Here is a 13,243-nt window from a genome sequence, read left to right as displayed (position 1 = left end):
TTTCTTATTTCTGGACACCCATCACCAGCATTTAGGGACATGCCCAGTGTATAGAACCTTCAGCTAATGGACAGCATCTGTCACTGTGTTTTACTGGAAGAGAGGCAGGTGCCAGAAGCCAGGTTCCAGCGCCTTCTGTTGTGAAAATGCAACACGGTGCGCTCGGTGGCAATACTAGTAATGACCACTAGATGGAGGTGTTGTGCCTTGAAATGCCAACTCTCAGGGAGCTGGGTCCCCAGCCTCAACCTGCTGCTGGGGTGGAGCGCTGGGTGTGCCTGCCTGGGCAGCTCTGGCCCTTTCGTGCTTCCCCCACCCTTTCTTTGTGTCTGTACTTTGTTTCCCTCACTTTTCTGGTTACATTATGAAAACACACATTTTCTTTTCTGTGTTCTTTCTTTTTTTTTAAACAATTTTTTTTATTTAATTCTTGTTCAAGTACAGCTTTCTGTCTTATATTCCCAACCCTGCCCGCCCCCTGCCCCATGCTCCCCACCTCCCTCCCATTTAGTGATTGTCCATGTGTCCTTTATACTTGTTCATGTCTGTGTTATTTCTTGAATGTACCCAGTCAAGCTTTGGGTCCAATTTTCAGTTGGCAAAAAGAACACAGATGTGCAGGCAGACACCAGTGGGGAGGGGCCTGAGGGCTCACCATGGCCCTGGGGGCTGTGTTTGGCTAGGCTGGGGGCTCGGTGATGACTTAGTTGGTGATAAATTCACAGCTGGGCTGGGAGTAGGGCCTCGGGCCACATCTGTTTCCCACACAGGAGCTGTCTTTCCATCTGTCCGTCTGCCAGCTCTCCCTCCACAGGCCTGTTCGCGTAACCAGACCTCCTTCCAGCCATGCCCACCCTAACCCCCTTTCCATTTCTTTATGCTTCAGAGGAGCCTGCAGGTGTGGCCAAGCTTCCTCCAGCCTTGGACAGTACGTGCTTTGGGGACTACAAGGGGGTGGGCCTGGGGTTTCTGCTGGAGGGAAGAGGGTACTAGTGGCCGGGGAGTTTTGATTTGCTTGAGGTGGGTCTGAGATTCCCCACCACGGTCCCCTAGCTTACCTTTGGTTATACCTCTCAATTTTGGTTGAATGTGTAAAGTGCTTAGAGTGCTTTAAAGGCAGATCTCTCCCACTCCCCAAACCCTTTCCTAAGTCTCTAGGCTCCAGGTGGTGTGCAAATGAGACCACCCTCCCAGGCAGGGAGGGGACAGGACCTGTGTGGGTGCCCTCACTGATTGGGGCAGGGCATGTCTTGGGGACCAGCATGAGGACAGGGTGAGCTCAAAACTCTTGAAGTTAAAATTTGCAAAGTAAATCATAACGGAGATGATGGTTACAGATCATTGTTAGTGACCATATTCCCTTGGCCTCGGCATCCCACCTCTGACCCCAGGGCCAGGGAGCCCTGTCTGGGCTGGGCACGGGAGGGGAGGGCAGATGGCTGCCTGGTGGCCCCTGGCTCTGCCAGAGGCGTGTTCTTCCTGCCTCTGGTTGGGAGTTTCTTATTTCTCAAGTCCTGTCCCCCCGTGAGGGTCTCACCACTAGCTGGGACCCGGGGTTCACAGCTGACACCCTCAGGTCTGGCTCAAGCACTTCCTTGCCATGGACATTTATTCCACCCCTGCCTTGCCCTACCCTGCTTCTATGGATTGGATCACGCCAGATGGCTCTTATCTGTCCCCCGGCCCCAGCCCTGCAGTTCTGAGTGTGCCAGTGACTCCCCGTCCTGGGAACCTGGGCTGTCAGCTGGAAAACAATGACATTAACCAAAGTCAGCCCCTAAAAGGATGTTGTGAAGAGATTGTCCCTGATCATTAGTGTAATTCATCTAACTCTCCTCCAATGTGCACCGCTGAAAGACTGTTCTTCGTACAACATGGTGGGGGTGGGGAGGCCTTGCCAGCGCGAGTCAAGGCTGTTAGGTTGTCTGTTGCAGGGGTGGGGAGACATGTGCCCAGGGGTTGCCTTGTGGGGGGACATCTAGATGGGTCCCCTCCTTGGTGCCCTGGGAGATGGCTTGTTCTCCCAGATGACTGGGAGAACCCAGTCATGAGGTTCTGGGGCCTCCTTTGTGCCTTCCCTCACTCATGTGTGCGTTGGGGGAGGGGATACAGAATGGGGTGTGGCTGGAGGGGGGTGGGCGGTGGAGGACCTGGCCCCAGCTTTACGAGCTGGCTTCTTGCGTGGACTGTGAGGTCAGGTCGGTCCATTTTTGGTCATGCCCACTGGCGTCATGTGTTCCTTTGCACCCCTGAGTCCCAGTTTCCTTGCCTATGAAATGAGGTCATAAAGATAATAAAAATCTCCACATCTCAGCATTGTGGTGAGGTTTAGGGGCTTATAGGGGACAGTGGGAGCTGCCCTCAGTGTCACTGCTCTTTATACTTGTGTGAGGCTGTGTCCCTCACATGTGCAGGGAACTGAGGCCCAGGGGAGGGCTCAGGCCTGCAGGTGGCTGAGCTGAGCACTGGAGCGCTCCCCTGGGTCGACCCCTCTGACCCTGCCTGTGTCCCCTAGTGGACGACCATCTGGGCTTCCTGCCCACCTTTGGGCCCTGCTATGTCAACCTCTACGGCAGTCCCAGGGAGTTCACCGGCTTCCCGGACCCTTATGCAGAGCTCAACATGGGCAAGGTGAGCCAGCCAGAATGCCCACATTCCCTAAATCCCCAGGCCTCTCTGAGGTGTCTTCCTGCCTGGCCTGGGCAGTACCTGGGGTCCCCCTGGACTGCAAGGGCCCGACGGGGCTGGAGTAGGCCCAGGGCTAGGCAGCCACCTCCTCAGAGAGTCCTCCTTCTGCCTGGCCCTGTCCAGGCCCCTTCCACCCTCCCACGTCCCTCCTTTCTGCCTCTCCTTCAGGGCCCGCCGATCCCCCACCTTCCTGGCCCCTGAGGGGCCCAGATCGCCCACCTGTCTCAGGGTTCATCTCTCCTCTGGCTGGATTGGAGTCTGCTAGTGACCATCTGGGTGGCTTGGCTCGTCACTCGAACTCTCTGGGCACCATTTCCTTATTTGCAGAAGGATGGGGGTGGCTCGGGGATCTCTTCAGCACCTGGGAGATGAGCAACCTCAGGGCCCGTTCAGGCCCCTTCCCGCTCCTCCTCTCCATCCCCCTACTCCCAGTGATCCGACCTCCCCTCCCAGGGGGAAGGTGTGGCCTACCGAGGCCGGGTTCTGCTCTCCCTGGAGACCAAGCTGGTGGAGCACAGTGAGCAGAAGGTGGAGGATCTCCTGGCAGATGACATTCTCCGGGTGGAGGTGAGGGGTGTGGCTCTCTGAGGCGGGAGGCGGGTGTTCAAGGGGCGCTGGCTCTGGGGTGTCGTGGTGGAGGAAGGCTCCACTCCACCCGCACTCATCTGCCTTCACCTCTCTGGGCCTCACGCCTCAGCTGGGAAGTGGAAGTAGCCCCATATCAACTCTGCCTCCCTGAGGAATGTTCAGAGACTTAAAAAAGGTAAATGAAAGTACTTTACAAGTCTAGAGCAAAATACAAAATGAGAAGCTATTTTATAACAACGATGCAAGAATCACGAACCCTTATTAAGCACTGACCACGCATCAGACACCATGCTAATGACTTTCCGATGTCAGTGAGTCCTGCCAGTACCCATGAGGTGGCAGTCATTAGTAGCTCCATTTGACAGATGAGTAAACTGAGGCTGAAATGTATCAGGACAACAAGAGGAGATCTGGGCCTTGCATCACAGGAGCAGGTGGAATGCATGCAGTGGTTTAAACTTCCAGGCTCTGCCATCAGAAGGTGCTCGTTGTGGTCCTGGCTGGGTTGGCTACCAGCTGTGTTGGTTCCCCTGGCTGTGAGGTCAGGGAGAGAGGCACACTTGCCTCCTGAGATGGTGGGGGATCGTGAAGTCACCTTGGTTCTCATGACAGGGCACTTCCTATGTCCTTAGCCTTGAATCTGATGTCCAGAGGGCATGATGGGATTCATTCGCCTCAAGCGCATGGCAGCCTGTGGACACTGCAGGGCAGCTGGGGCCTAGCGGTTGAGAGCCTTCAGCCCCCTCCGAGCAGCAGATGGGGAAGACCAGGCTTCTCGGGGTGTCGGTGCCATGGCTGCTGGTTTGGATTAGGGAGCATCACGGCCTCAGAGGCGCAGACCTTACGAGAGGAACATGGCCAAGCACACAGGCCTGGAACGAGTTTGCTCAGTTAGTAACCAAATCTGGGCGCTGGTGCTTCGCTGGACCATTTGCCACCCATCCGTCCAGCCAGGATTTACTGGGCGCCAGTCGCAGCCAGGGCCTGCCAGACATGTGACCCCTCCCCACCCCCGGTGTCTCCCTTCCTCCTCCCTGTGACTCTCTGGCCGCCCTCTCTGTTTCCAGAAGTACCTCCGGAGGCGCAAATATTCCCTCTTCGCTGCCTTCTACTCAGCCTCCATGCTGCAGGATGTCGACGATGCCATTCAGTTCGAGGTCAGCATCGGGAACTACGGCAACAAGTTCGATACGACCTGCCTGCCTCTGGCCTCCACCACCCAGTACAGCCGGGCGGTCTTTGACGGTGAGGCTGGAGGCCACGGGCCTGGATGGAATCCCAACTATGGAGAGGGTCCGGACCCTCAGTCCTACCTCCCATTTGAAGTCGCCAGAGGCCCACTGGAGAGCCTGGCCCAGGTCAACCAGCTGGGAGGGACCCCTCCTGTGCTCCCCTGTGTCTCCTCACCCTGCTCACCGCCCAGGGGGTCCCTGCTGCCAGGACCCATGGATCGGCCTCTCAGAGCCGGCCGCAGTCAGCACTGATTCCGACCTATGGTGATCGGTTATCACACAGTGGCTGCTGGGCTTGGCATAGAGATTTTGGAGAATGCAGGTTTCTCAGCATCCTTCTAACATCTCCCCCCTGCTTTCCTCCCCATTTTGATGTGTTAAGGAGCCCTCATGAGAGCGGCAGCTTCTGGGCACCTAGTCTGGACACTGGTCACCTGTGTCTGTCCAAGGGAGTTCTTAGTGGAAAGGGGGAGCAGGTGCCTGAGCCCACCCTGCCCTTGGCCCCCTCCCCCCACCCCTGTGCCCCTGGGTCACCATGAGGTCTGTTGCGTTTTTCCAGGGTGCCACTACTACTACCTGCCCTGGGGCAACGTGAAGCCTGTGGTGGTGCTGTCGTCGTACTGGGAGGACATCAGCCACAGAATCGAGGCTCAGAACCAGCTGCTCCGGATCGCCGACCGGCTGGTGAGTGGATGCAGCCTGTGTCCACACCCCCCACCATGGGCTTCTGCAGACCATTCAGCCTCGGCGGTCCCTTGCGTCCTAATTGCTGGGTCTGCGGTCCTCTCCCGCACACTGGGAAGAGAGGAGAGGGAGCCCTGAGTCCGATGCGGAAGGCAGCGCAGTGCAAGAGCTGGGAGAGGCTGGGTGAGGGGCAGCGGAACAGAGCCTTGCACGGCTCCTCCATTCTTCTGGGAAATGCTGTGGGCTCTTACCACATGAAAGGACCTGTGCTGGAAACTTCCAGAGAGGAGTTAGACAGGAACAGGGAGCTGTCCTGCCCTCAGGGAGTCTGTTTAGTAAAGGAGAGCCCGGGGTCACCCACACGGAAGTCTTAAAGTTAGGTTCAGCTGATACCCCGGGAGTACCTCAAGGAGGGGCAGGGCCCAGGAGCCTCTCAGAGCTGCCGGGGGCGGGAGGCAGGGGCCCCGTGAGGACACCTCTGTGGTGGTCCAGGGGGGGCGTGCTGAGCACCGGGAAGGAGATGATCGGGGAGAAAACTGTAAGACTTGGGCTGGAAGGCCCTGGTGGTCTGTTGAATGGGGGTGGGGGGTGGGCCAGGAGGAGTGGCTCCGGGGGCTGGGAACTGGGAAGCTGGGAGCAGGTCAGGTGGTGTGTCCTGTTTGGGATGTGATGGGGGCCTTGCCTGTGGAGGCTGGGAGTGGCCAGAGTGGAGGGAATCAGAGTGGGGAGAAGTGTAGAGGCCAAGGGAGAGGCCAAGGGAGAAGTGTAGAGGCCCGGTGCAGTGGCCCCAGGCCGTTTCTGTGTGCGCATGGGGTGGAGGCTCACCCACAGGCACGCGGCCTGTGGGAACGGGAGGAGGCAGGTGTGGCCACACTGCTGGGACGCGTGAGGAGTGTTGGGTGGCAGGAAGGGGTTTGGGAAGCTTGGGCATGTCTGTGGGTGAGGAGCCAAGCAGAGTGAGGGGGGGAGGTGGATGAGGGAGAGAGAGGGGGAGGCTGGGACCCTGGAGTGGCTGGGAGAGGATCCAAGCCCAGTTTGGGGGGCTGAGGTGGCTATGTCTTCCCTGAGACTGGTGGACTATGAAGTGCAGGAGAACTTGGAGTTGATGCCTTTTAAGCTCAGACTCCATCCTCTGGATCAGCCGTTCTCTTGGAGGACAGTCCCTGTGGGTGGCAGCTGTGTTCTTCCCAGGACCTGTGCCACACGGGGCCCCAGGCGCAGCACATGCTCCCGAAGGCTGGTGGGTGGGAGGGGCGTGGGGGACTGAGGGACAGAAGTCTCCTCCTTTCAGCTGGGGCCGAGGCCCACGGGACGGTGGGACACGTGTCCTGCCTAGCGGACTGGATGAGGCCCTGGCCCGATCTGGCCCTGGGAGTTAGTAAAAGTGGGGACTCTGTTACTGGAGGTTTCCCGAGTGCTTATGAAGGAAGGTGGCCATGACCTGAGCTGGGTGAGGCGGTGGGATTTGGGAAGGAGAGAGCATCCCAGGTAGGGGACTTGAGGCACTCAGAAGTTACTTACCTGTGAGATGGCAGACCTGGCGTGAGGGGGCCTGTGAGGAGCAGGATGTGGTTCTGTTCAGTCGGCACCCGGCCTCCTTGTGACCGCATGTGAAGTTGGAGCCCCAGGCTTTGGGGTTTGGATCAGGCTGGTGTGCGGAGCCTGGAGTGCTCTTGAGCCAGGACAGACCCTGATTTGCAGGGTCTGGTGTCCCTCTTCCTGTTTTTGCTCTGACTGTTCTCCTCTGTGGTCAGGGACCGGGTGTGGGGATGGGGCCTGGGGTCCATGGTGCACCTCCACCGTGCACTGACGGTCTTCATTCCTGCCGGCCTCTCCCCAGGAAGCTGGCCTGGAGCAGGTCCACCTGGCCCTGAAGGCCCAGGGCTCTGCCGCCGCCGAGGACGCAGACGCCCTGGCGACTCAGCTGATGGATGAGCTCATCGCAGACTGCAGGTAGGGGTGCCTGGCACCCACGCCCACCCTCCTGACTCAGTGAGGCCCTTTCCCTGGGAGTGTTCGTGTGTGGCGCTGAGCGGCGGCACGTCGCCCCGGCCACGCTTGGCCAGCAGTCCAGCCCGTGCTGAGTCCAAAGGTGGTGGAGCCAGCACAGGGAGTTGAAAAGGTGACATTTAGAGCAGGTCATAAATCTCCCTGCAGTGGCGGCAGCTGTGGGCCCTGGGCGGCCTGGCTCACCTGAATGGGGAGCATTGTGTCTCTGATCCCCGACCTCTTATTTCCCTGATGGAATCTGCAGGAGGAGCTGGCTGTGGGGGTGGGGGGTGGGGGCAGTCCGCATCCCTCCTTCCCCCAAAGCCAAGTCAGGACTGTGGTTTCTGTTTAGCCTTCTATTGACATCACTGGTCTCTGGTCTTGTCAGGGAAAGGAAGCCTTGGGGGGCTGGAGAACAGGGGCTCGGAGGCCTCTCAGCACCTCCTCTGGGGCCAGGTGATTTGGGGCTCGCCACCCACCTGCTCTGAACCTTGGTTTCCTCATCTTTACTCTGACATTGAGAATAACTAATTCATACTATTGTATAAACAAAGTAGCACCTGGCCCTTAGAAAGTGCTCAACGCACAGCAGCCATGATTGCTGTTGGGAAGGAGCAATGTCGGGAGACTTACATTCCCGCCCCTTTAACTGGCTCTTCAGCTTTGGGGAACTTCACTTCTCTGGACCTCAGTTTTCTCAGCTGTTAAATCGACTCAATAGTAAACAGTTGCCTTTCTACCTTCTGTAGAGTTAAGCGTGAACATATGCAAATGTGTCCTATGCCCCCCCTCTGAATTCTATTAGCCCATCCCCTCCCGAAGGTGTGAGAAGTGCCTTCACGCTGAGACATGGGCCACTGTCCCACCCCGCCAGGTGCAGTGTCCTTCTAGTCCCTGCGCCTCAGGTGGGAGGTACACTCTTCCCAGAACGGATGTTTCCCCAAAGAATCGCCCCCCTGCTCCCACAACCAGTGGCAGGACTGCAGGCAGGTCATTTGTCCCCAAACCTTCCTGAAGCCTGGCCAGCTCCTTGCCAGACACACAGCACAGATGGCCGAGGGGGCGGCTTCTGTCCCCATACGACTCGCGCCAGAGTGAGCAAAGGGAGCCAAGTGTGCTGGGAGTCCGAGGTGCGCCCTGTGGGAGCGCAGCGGGTGCCCGTGACTCCAGTCCAGTTCGGGATGCTTCCTGGGGGAGAAGATGCCCAATGTGAACTCCAGAGTGGGACACCTGGGAGTCAGCCTTTGGGGAGGGGATGGCCCAGGCAAAGGCGGAGACGCCTGAAGTGCCTGCTGCCTCCAGGAGGCAGGAGTCACCAGGGAGGCTCAGGTCCAAATGGGACAAGCCTCAGGGGCCTGCTAAGGTGAGCTCACCCCAGAAACCGTCTGCGGGCACAGTGGTGGCCGCACGTCTGATGCTCACTCTGGCTGCAGTTCAGCACAGAGGCTGGTGGGGGTGGCGAGGGGGTGCTGGACGAGGCATCAGCTAAGGAGGGATGCGGGAGGGTGGGGGTAGCATGGACTGTTTAGGGGTTGTCAAGATGACAACAGCCTCAGAATGATGTTCTGTGCCAGGTGATGCTCTAAGAATTCTAAACATATCAACCAATCACAAACATCTTATGAGATAGAAAGTAGAGTGGTCCGTATTTTACGGACGAGGAGATTGAGACTCGAAGAAGTTAATTGATTCCCCTGGATTCATACTGCTAGTGAGGGGCCAAACCCTTGGTGTTGTCCTGCTCTCTGCTGGTCAGGACTAGTTGGTGGGTTAGATGTGGGGGCCCCAGGAAGGTCGAGAATGATCCCCTGGCGCTGGCCAGGGCAGCTGGGTGGAGGGCAGGGCCGTTCCCAGAGAGGTCAGCAGTAGAAGGGCAGCTCTGGGGAATGGTGAGGTGTCCAGGACTGGCCACGTGGAGTGGGAGGTGCCTGTGGGGTGTCTGTCTGTGGTCTTGGGGTCAGAGGACAGAGTGAGGCTGGAGGGGCACGCAGGGACATGCTCACCTTGGGGAGGGCCTCAGAGTGACTTGCTGTGCCCTGCTTGCCTGGCCTGGCAGCTGGGTGCGGAGGGTGGACCAGGGCTCTACCTGTGATTCGCATGCTGCGTAGGCCTTGGCAGGTCTGCAGCGCCTGGGCATCTGAGACCAGCGGGCCCCAGTCCTGGGTTGCCCTGGCTGCCCTCTCAGGGTCCTCGGAGGATTTGGCTAAAACTGCTTATGCTAAAGCTTGGCCCCCTTGACTCCCTTTCCTCAGGACAGAAGGGGCCCAGGAACCCCTAGGGGACACTGGTCCCAGGTCAGGAGCTTTGGAGGAGGTTCTCATGCCCTAATGAGCTCACAAGTGTCATCAGGACAGATTCCCTCAGGCACCACCGAGGCCACCAAACAGCCCTGGGGCCGCAGCAAGAGGGCCTCCCCCACCTCTGGCTCCGTGCTGAGCATCGTCACAGCTGGCCAGCCGGGTTCCCCCGCCAGCTTGCCCTGGCTGCCCAGCGGATGCTGGCCCCTTCCTCAGCTGGCCCTGCCCACGCCTCCATCATTGGTGTCCTTCATTCCGTCAGACCCTTTTCCTGCCTCATCTGCCCTCTCCCCCGGCCGGCCAGGGGTGCCCACTCTGTTCCTCTAGCCCGGCCCTCTCCTCGTCTCGAGACCCGACTGCCCACCACACATCTGGACGTCCTGTCAGCACGTTTGTTTCACTCTCTGTGGTCTTCTGAAACCTGTGCCACCTGTGTCGTGCCACCTCCACCTCAGCCCTGCAGTGTGCTCCAGTCAGGGAAGGTCCCAGCTCTGGTCCTGGGGGACAGTCTCTCTGGCCTCACCCCTGCCCCACGGATGCTGGCTGTCCTACCCTCCAGCCCCTTCAGAGCCACCCCCACGCGTCTCCTCCTGCCCCTGAGGTTTCGTCCTGTGCATACACTGCCCGTCCGCTAGAACACCCTTCCTGCTCGTGCTGGCCTGCCTCACTCCTGCTGGCCCTGACAGGTGCAGTGAGCGGCCACTTCCTCCAGGAAGCACCCCTGATGCTGAGGCTGTTCCGTGGCGGCTCCGTGAGGGCAGGGCTGGACTCAGCCTCCTGCCAGGACCAGCAGGGCTGTTGCTTGGGAGGAGTGAAATGGATGATCCTGCAGCCAGTTCCTCTTTCAGGCTGGACACTGCTGCCCTCCCGGGTGCTTGTCCCTGACAAAGGCTCCCATACGCAGCAGGTCAGGCGTCGACTTTGTGAGCACCCCAGTTCTGTTGTCAGCGTGCGCTGGGCCTGCCTACCGATTTCACTGGGGTTCACAGGGCAACGGCCCCGGTTGGGGTTTGGGGTGCAGTGTTGCCCAGTCTCTTCCCCAGGGTCTCCCTTTCTTTTCATGGTCCCCCGCCCTGGGCTTTTCTGGGGCAGGAAAGGTCCGAGACGTCTTCTTAGTGGCAGTCACGGTCCCGGCTGTTTCTTGGGGAGTCTTGGCTGGGCCGGCAGCCTCCATGAAAATCTCCCTTTGGTGGCCTAGGTGGCAGTCCCTCCCACCTCCGGACCAGGGCTGGGAGCATAAATCACGCTGGTTGGCTCAGCTCTCCACACCCCATTTCCAGACCCGTCTGCCCCCACCCTCAGGCCCACTCAGCCTGCTTCCCAGGCAGGCTGCAGCCAGGACTCTGGCGCAGGCCCCCCTTCACCCACCACACATGCCCCTCCGCCACGTTCGAGTGGGCCGGGGACGGAGGCCGGCCCTCTCCTGGCCTGGGGCAGCCCCAGCCGCGGCACCCTCGGGGCAGTAAATATTATATTACTACAGGGTGTGCAGTACGTGACCTGAGACAGGTCCCGGGGCTTAAGTTTCCTGAGATGGAGTTTGCGTACTGCTCCCCCCACCCTAAAAATTCAATTAAAAAAAATAACAGGAAAAATGTAGTGCGCCGAGGGCCTGCCAGAGTGGTGTATCTGGCGGCGGCGGTGCCGCTGCGCTCCGGCGGTAATTGGTTCTGCATAGCTCGGGGAAATTGGCAGAAAAATAAATCAGCCGGGAGCCGGAGTCAGACGCTGCAGGGAGGGGAGCATGCGGTGGGGGGGCCACAAGTGGTGGGAGCAGAACTGGTGGAGCGGGTTTGACTGATGTCCTGTTTGGGAGTCAAGGGCTCAGCGGAGGTGGGGCAGCCCCCCATACCTTCAAGCAGGGATAATCTAGGGGGGTCCTGCTAAAAGGGAGGGAACAGACCAGCCCCACCCCACCCCATCCTGCGGGACCCCCCGTGCATGTACTGACTGACCTTGGAGGGTTGGTATGGTGAGAAGGAGATATATGAAGGACTATTCTGGAGCCCTGTGGGATGGGGGTGGGGGTCAGAGTTCATTGCCTCCGAACAGGATGGAGTTTAAACCCAGCCCCCGACAGGAGGTCTAGGCCTGTGTTCCTGAGACTGTACGTCCACCCCACCGCCACACACCTCTCCTCTAGAGGCTTCTCAAACAGAGGTCCTGGGAGGGGTGTTGTGGGGCCGCCCCGAGTCCACACATCTGTATTGCTGGCTGCCGGCCTCCCCACAGCGTCTGCGGTGGCTTGTCAGGGGTCCATAAATTTCCTTCTCGAAGAAAGTGTGTGTACAACAGAATGGATTCGTTTCAGCAAAGGGCAACTTAACGCTTGGGCCTCTGCTCTAGGAGGATGCAGGGGGCAGGGAGGATGTGCCCGGGACTTTAGAGCAGAGGCAGTGAGCCAGTGTGGTTGGGGAAGGCCTCCTGGAGGAGGCGAGGATGGAGCAGGTCACATGGAGATGATGGTGCACGTGGGTCAAGCTGGAGAAAGTGCCCAGGACACACAGAGTGTCCAGCAGGCCATGACAGAGGGCTGAGGCCTGTTGTGGGGGCCTGTGTATACGTGTGCATGTGTGTGCATGTGTGTGCCTGGATTTGGGTATGCACTGGGTTCCTGCTCATCGGGCACATTCCACCTGTCTCTCACAGCCAGCCCCTGCGCAATGTCCAAGAGACTCCCTCTGCCACCTATCTGGACCAGTACCTGTACAAGCTGCGTACCCGTCACCTGAGTCAGATTACCGAAGTGGCCTTGGCCCTGAAGCTCGGCCACTGTGAGCTCCCTGCCACCTTGGAACAGGCCGAGGACTGGCTCCTGCGTCTACGTGCCCTGGCAGATGAGGTAGCTAGCTCTACGAAGCACCTCCCTTCCTGCCTGGAACATCAGAGCGGGGAGGGTCATGGGGACTGTCTGGACCATGGTTCAACCCTGACTCCATTGCTGGGTGACCTTGGGCCAGCACCTTAACCTCTCTGAGCCTCCGTGTCCCCATGTGTAGAAGGAGGAGACAGGATACAATGGGGAACTGGATATTGTGGGGCTCAGCCCAGGGCCTGGTGTTTAGTAGGTGCTCAGTAAATGTCCTCAACTGTGCATACGAAATGCTGCCAAAGTGTGTCAGAGACAGAGCTGGGACCAGAGCCCCGGGCCCCTGGCTCTAGGTGCAGTGTTGGGGCCTGCTTTCCCAGGAACCAGCTCCTTCTCCCTGCCAGCCAGCATCTGTTTTCTCCTGCCTCTGGGGGTGCCTGTGTTTCCTGCCCTTCCTGGATGCCTCTGAGGAGGCTGCATTTGCCATAACTCTGGGCATCCTTGTATCTAATCAGAGAGAAGGGGCTCTAGCTTTTCTGCTGGGGTGCCCTTTCCCCACCTGCATTGCCCCCCTTCAGGTCAGATGCACCCATCCAGTTCCTCGGGTGACCAGACAGGCCACAGGTTCATCCAGAGAGAGGATAAAGGCCTGCTCACGTGCCACTGGCAGACCAGTTGCTGCTCAGAGCCATAGGGGACCCCAAGGGAGGTGGGGGTGGAGGTAGGAAGGATCTCCCTGGAAGGAGTGTGCAGAGCAGGGCAGGGCCTGCAAGGGGCTTCTGGGGGAGTGAGTTGTCGAAGAGGAGAGGGGGGATCAGGAGGTGAAGGATGCTCAGGAGGGGAAGGCAGCCTGGAAAATTGGGCCCGGAGAGCCAGTTCCTGAGCAGAGTCTCAGGCATGGGGCCAGCTACATGGGGACACACACGGGCAAACCCCTCATAATGGCCATGAACTGC

The 13,243-nt window shown here is 59.0% G+C and overlaps 1 protein-coding gene across 16 annotated transcripts in view; it reads left to right on the top strand.

The window, feature by feature from the left end:
* DYSF (dysferlin) overlaps positions 1-13,243 on the top strand; it is a 201,053-nt gene that overhangs the window by 81,137 nt on the left and 106,673 nt on the right. For 8 of the 16 annotated variants that reach the window (XM_037048122.1, XM_037048116.1, XM_037048113.1 and 5 more), the window contains 7 exons: positions 887-928; positions 2,516-2,631; positions 3,142-3,255; positions 4,344-4,521; positions 5,068-5,192; positions 7,033-7,145; positions 12,128-12,320. In XM_037048122.1, coding sequence (XP_036904017.1) covers positions 887-928; positions 2,516-2,631; positions 3,142-3,255; positions 4,344-4,521; positions 5,068-5,192; positions 7,033-7,145; positions 12,128-12,320 — 881 coding nt within the window. The remainder of the gene's footprint in view (positions 1-886; positions 929-2,515; positions 2,632-3,141; positions 3,256-4,343; positions 4,522-5,067; positions 5,193-7,032; positions 7,146-12,127; positions 12,321-13,243) is intronic. The other 8 variants (XM_037048124.1, XM_037048120.1, XM_037048118.1 and 5 more) reach the window with 1 other exon arrangement.

This window comes from Sturnira hondurensis, unplaced genomic scaffold (genome assembly GCF_014824575.4).
Source record: "Sturnira hondurensis isolate 20B ecotype Veracruz unplaced genomic scaffold, ASM1482457v3 Scaffold0006413, whole genome shotgun sequence".
In the NCBI taxonomy this organism is placed as follows: domain Eukaryota; kingdom Metazoa; phylum Chordata; class Mammalia; order Chiroptera; family Phyllostomidae; genus Sturnira; species Sturnira hondurensis.
Note: the sequence above shows the minus strand (reverse complement) of the source record. Positions and strands in the feature narration are given on the sequence as shown.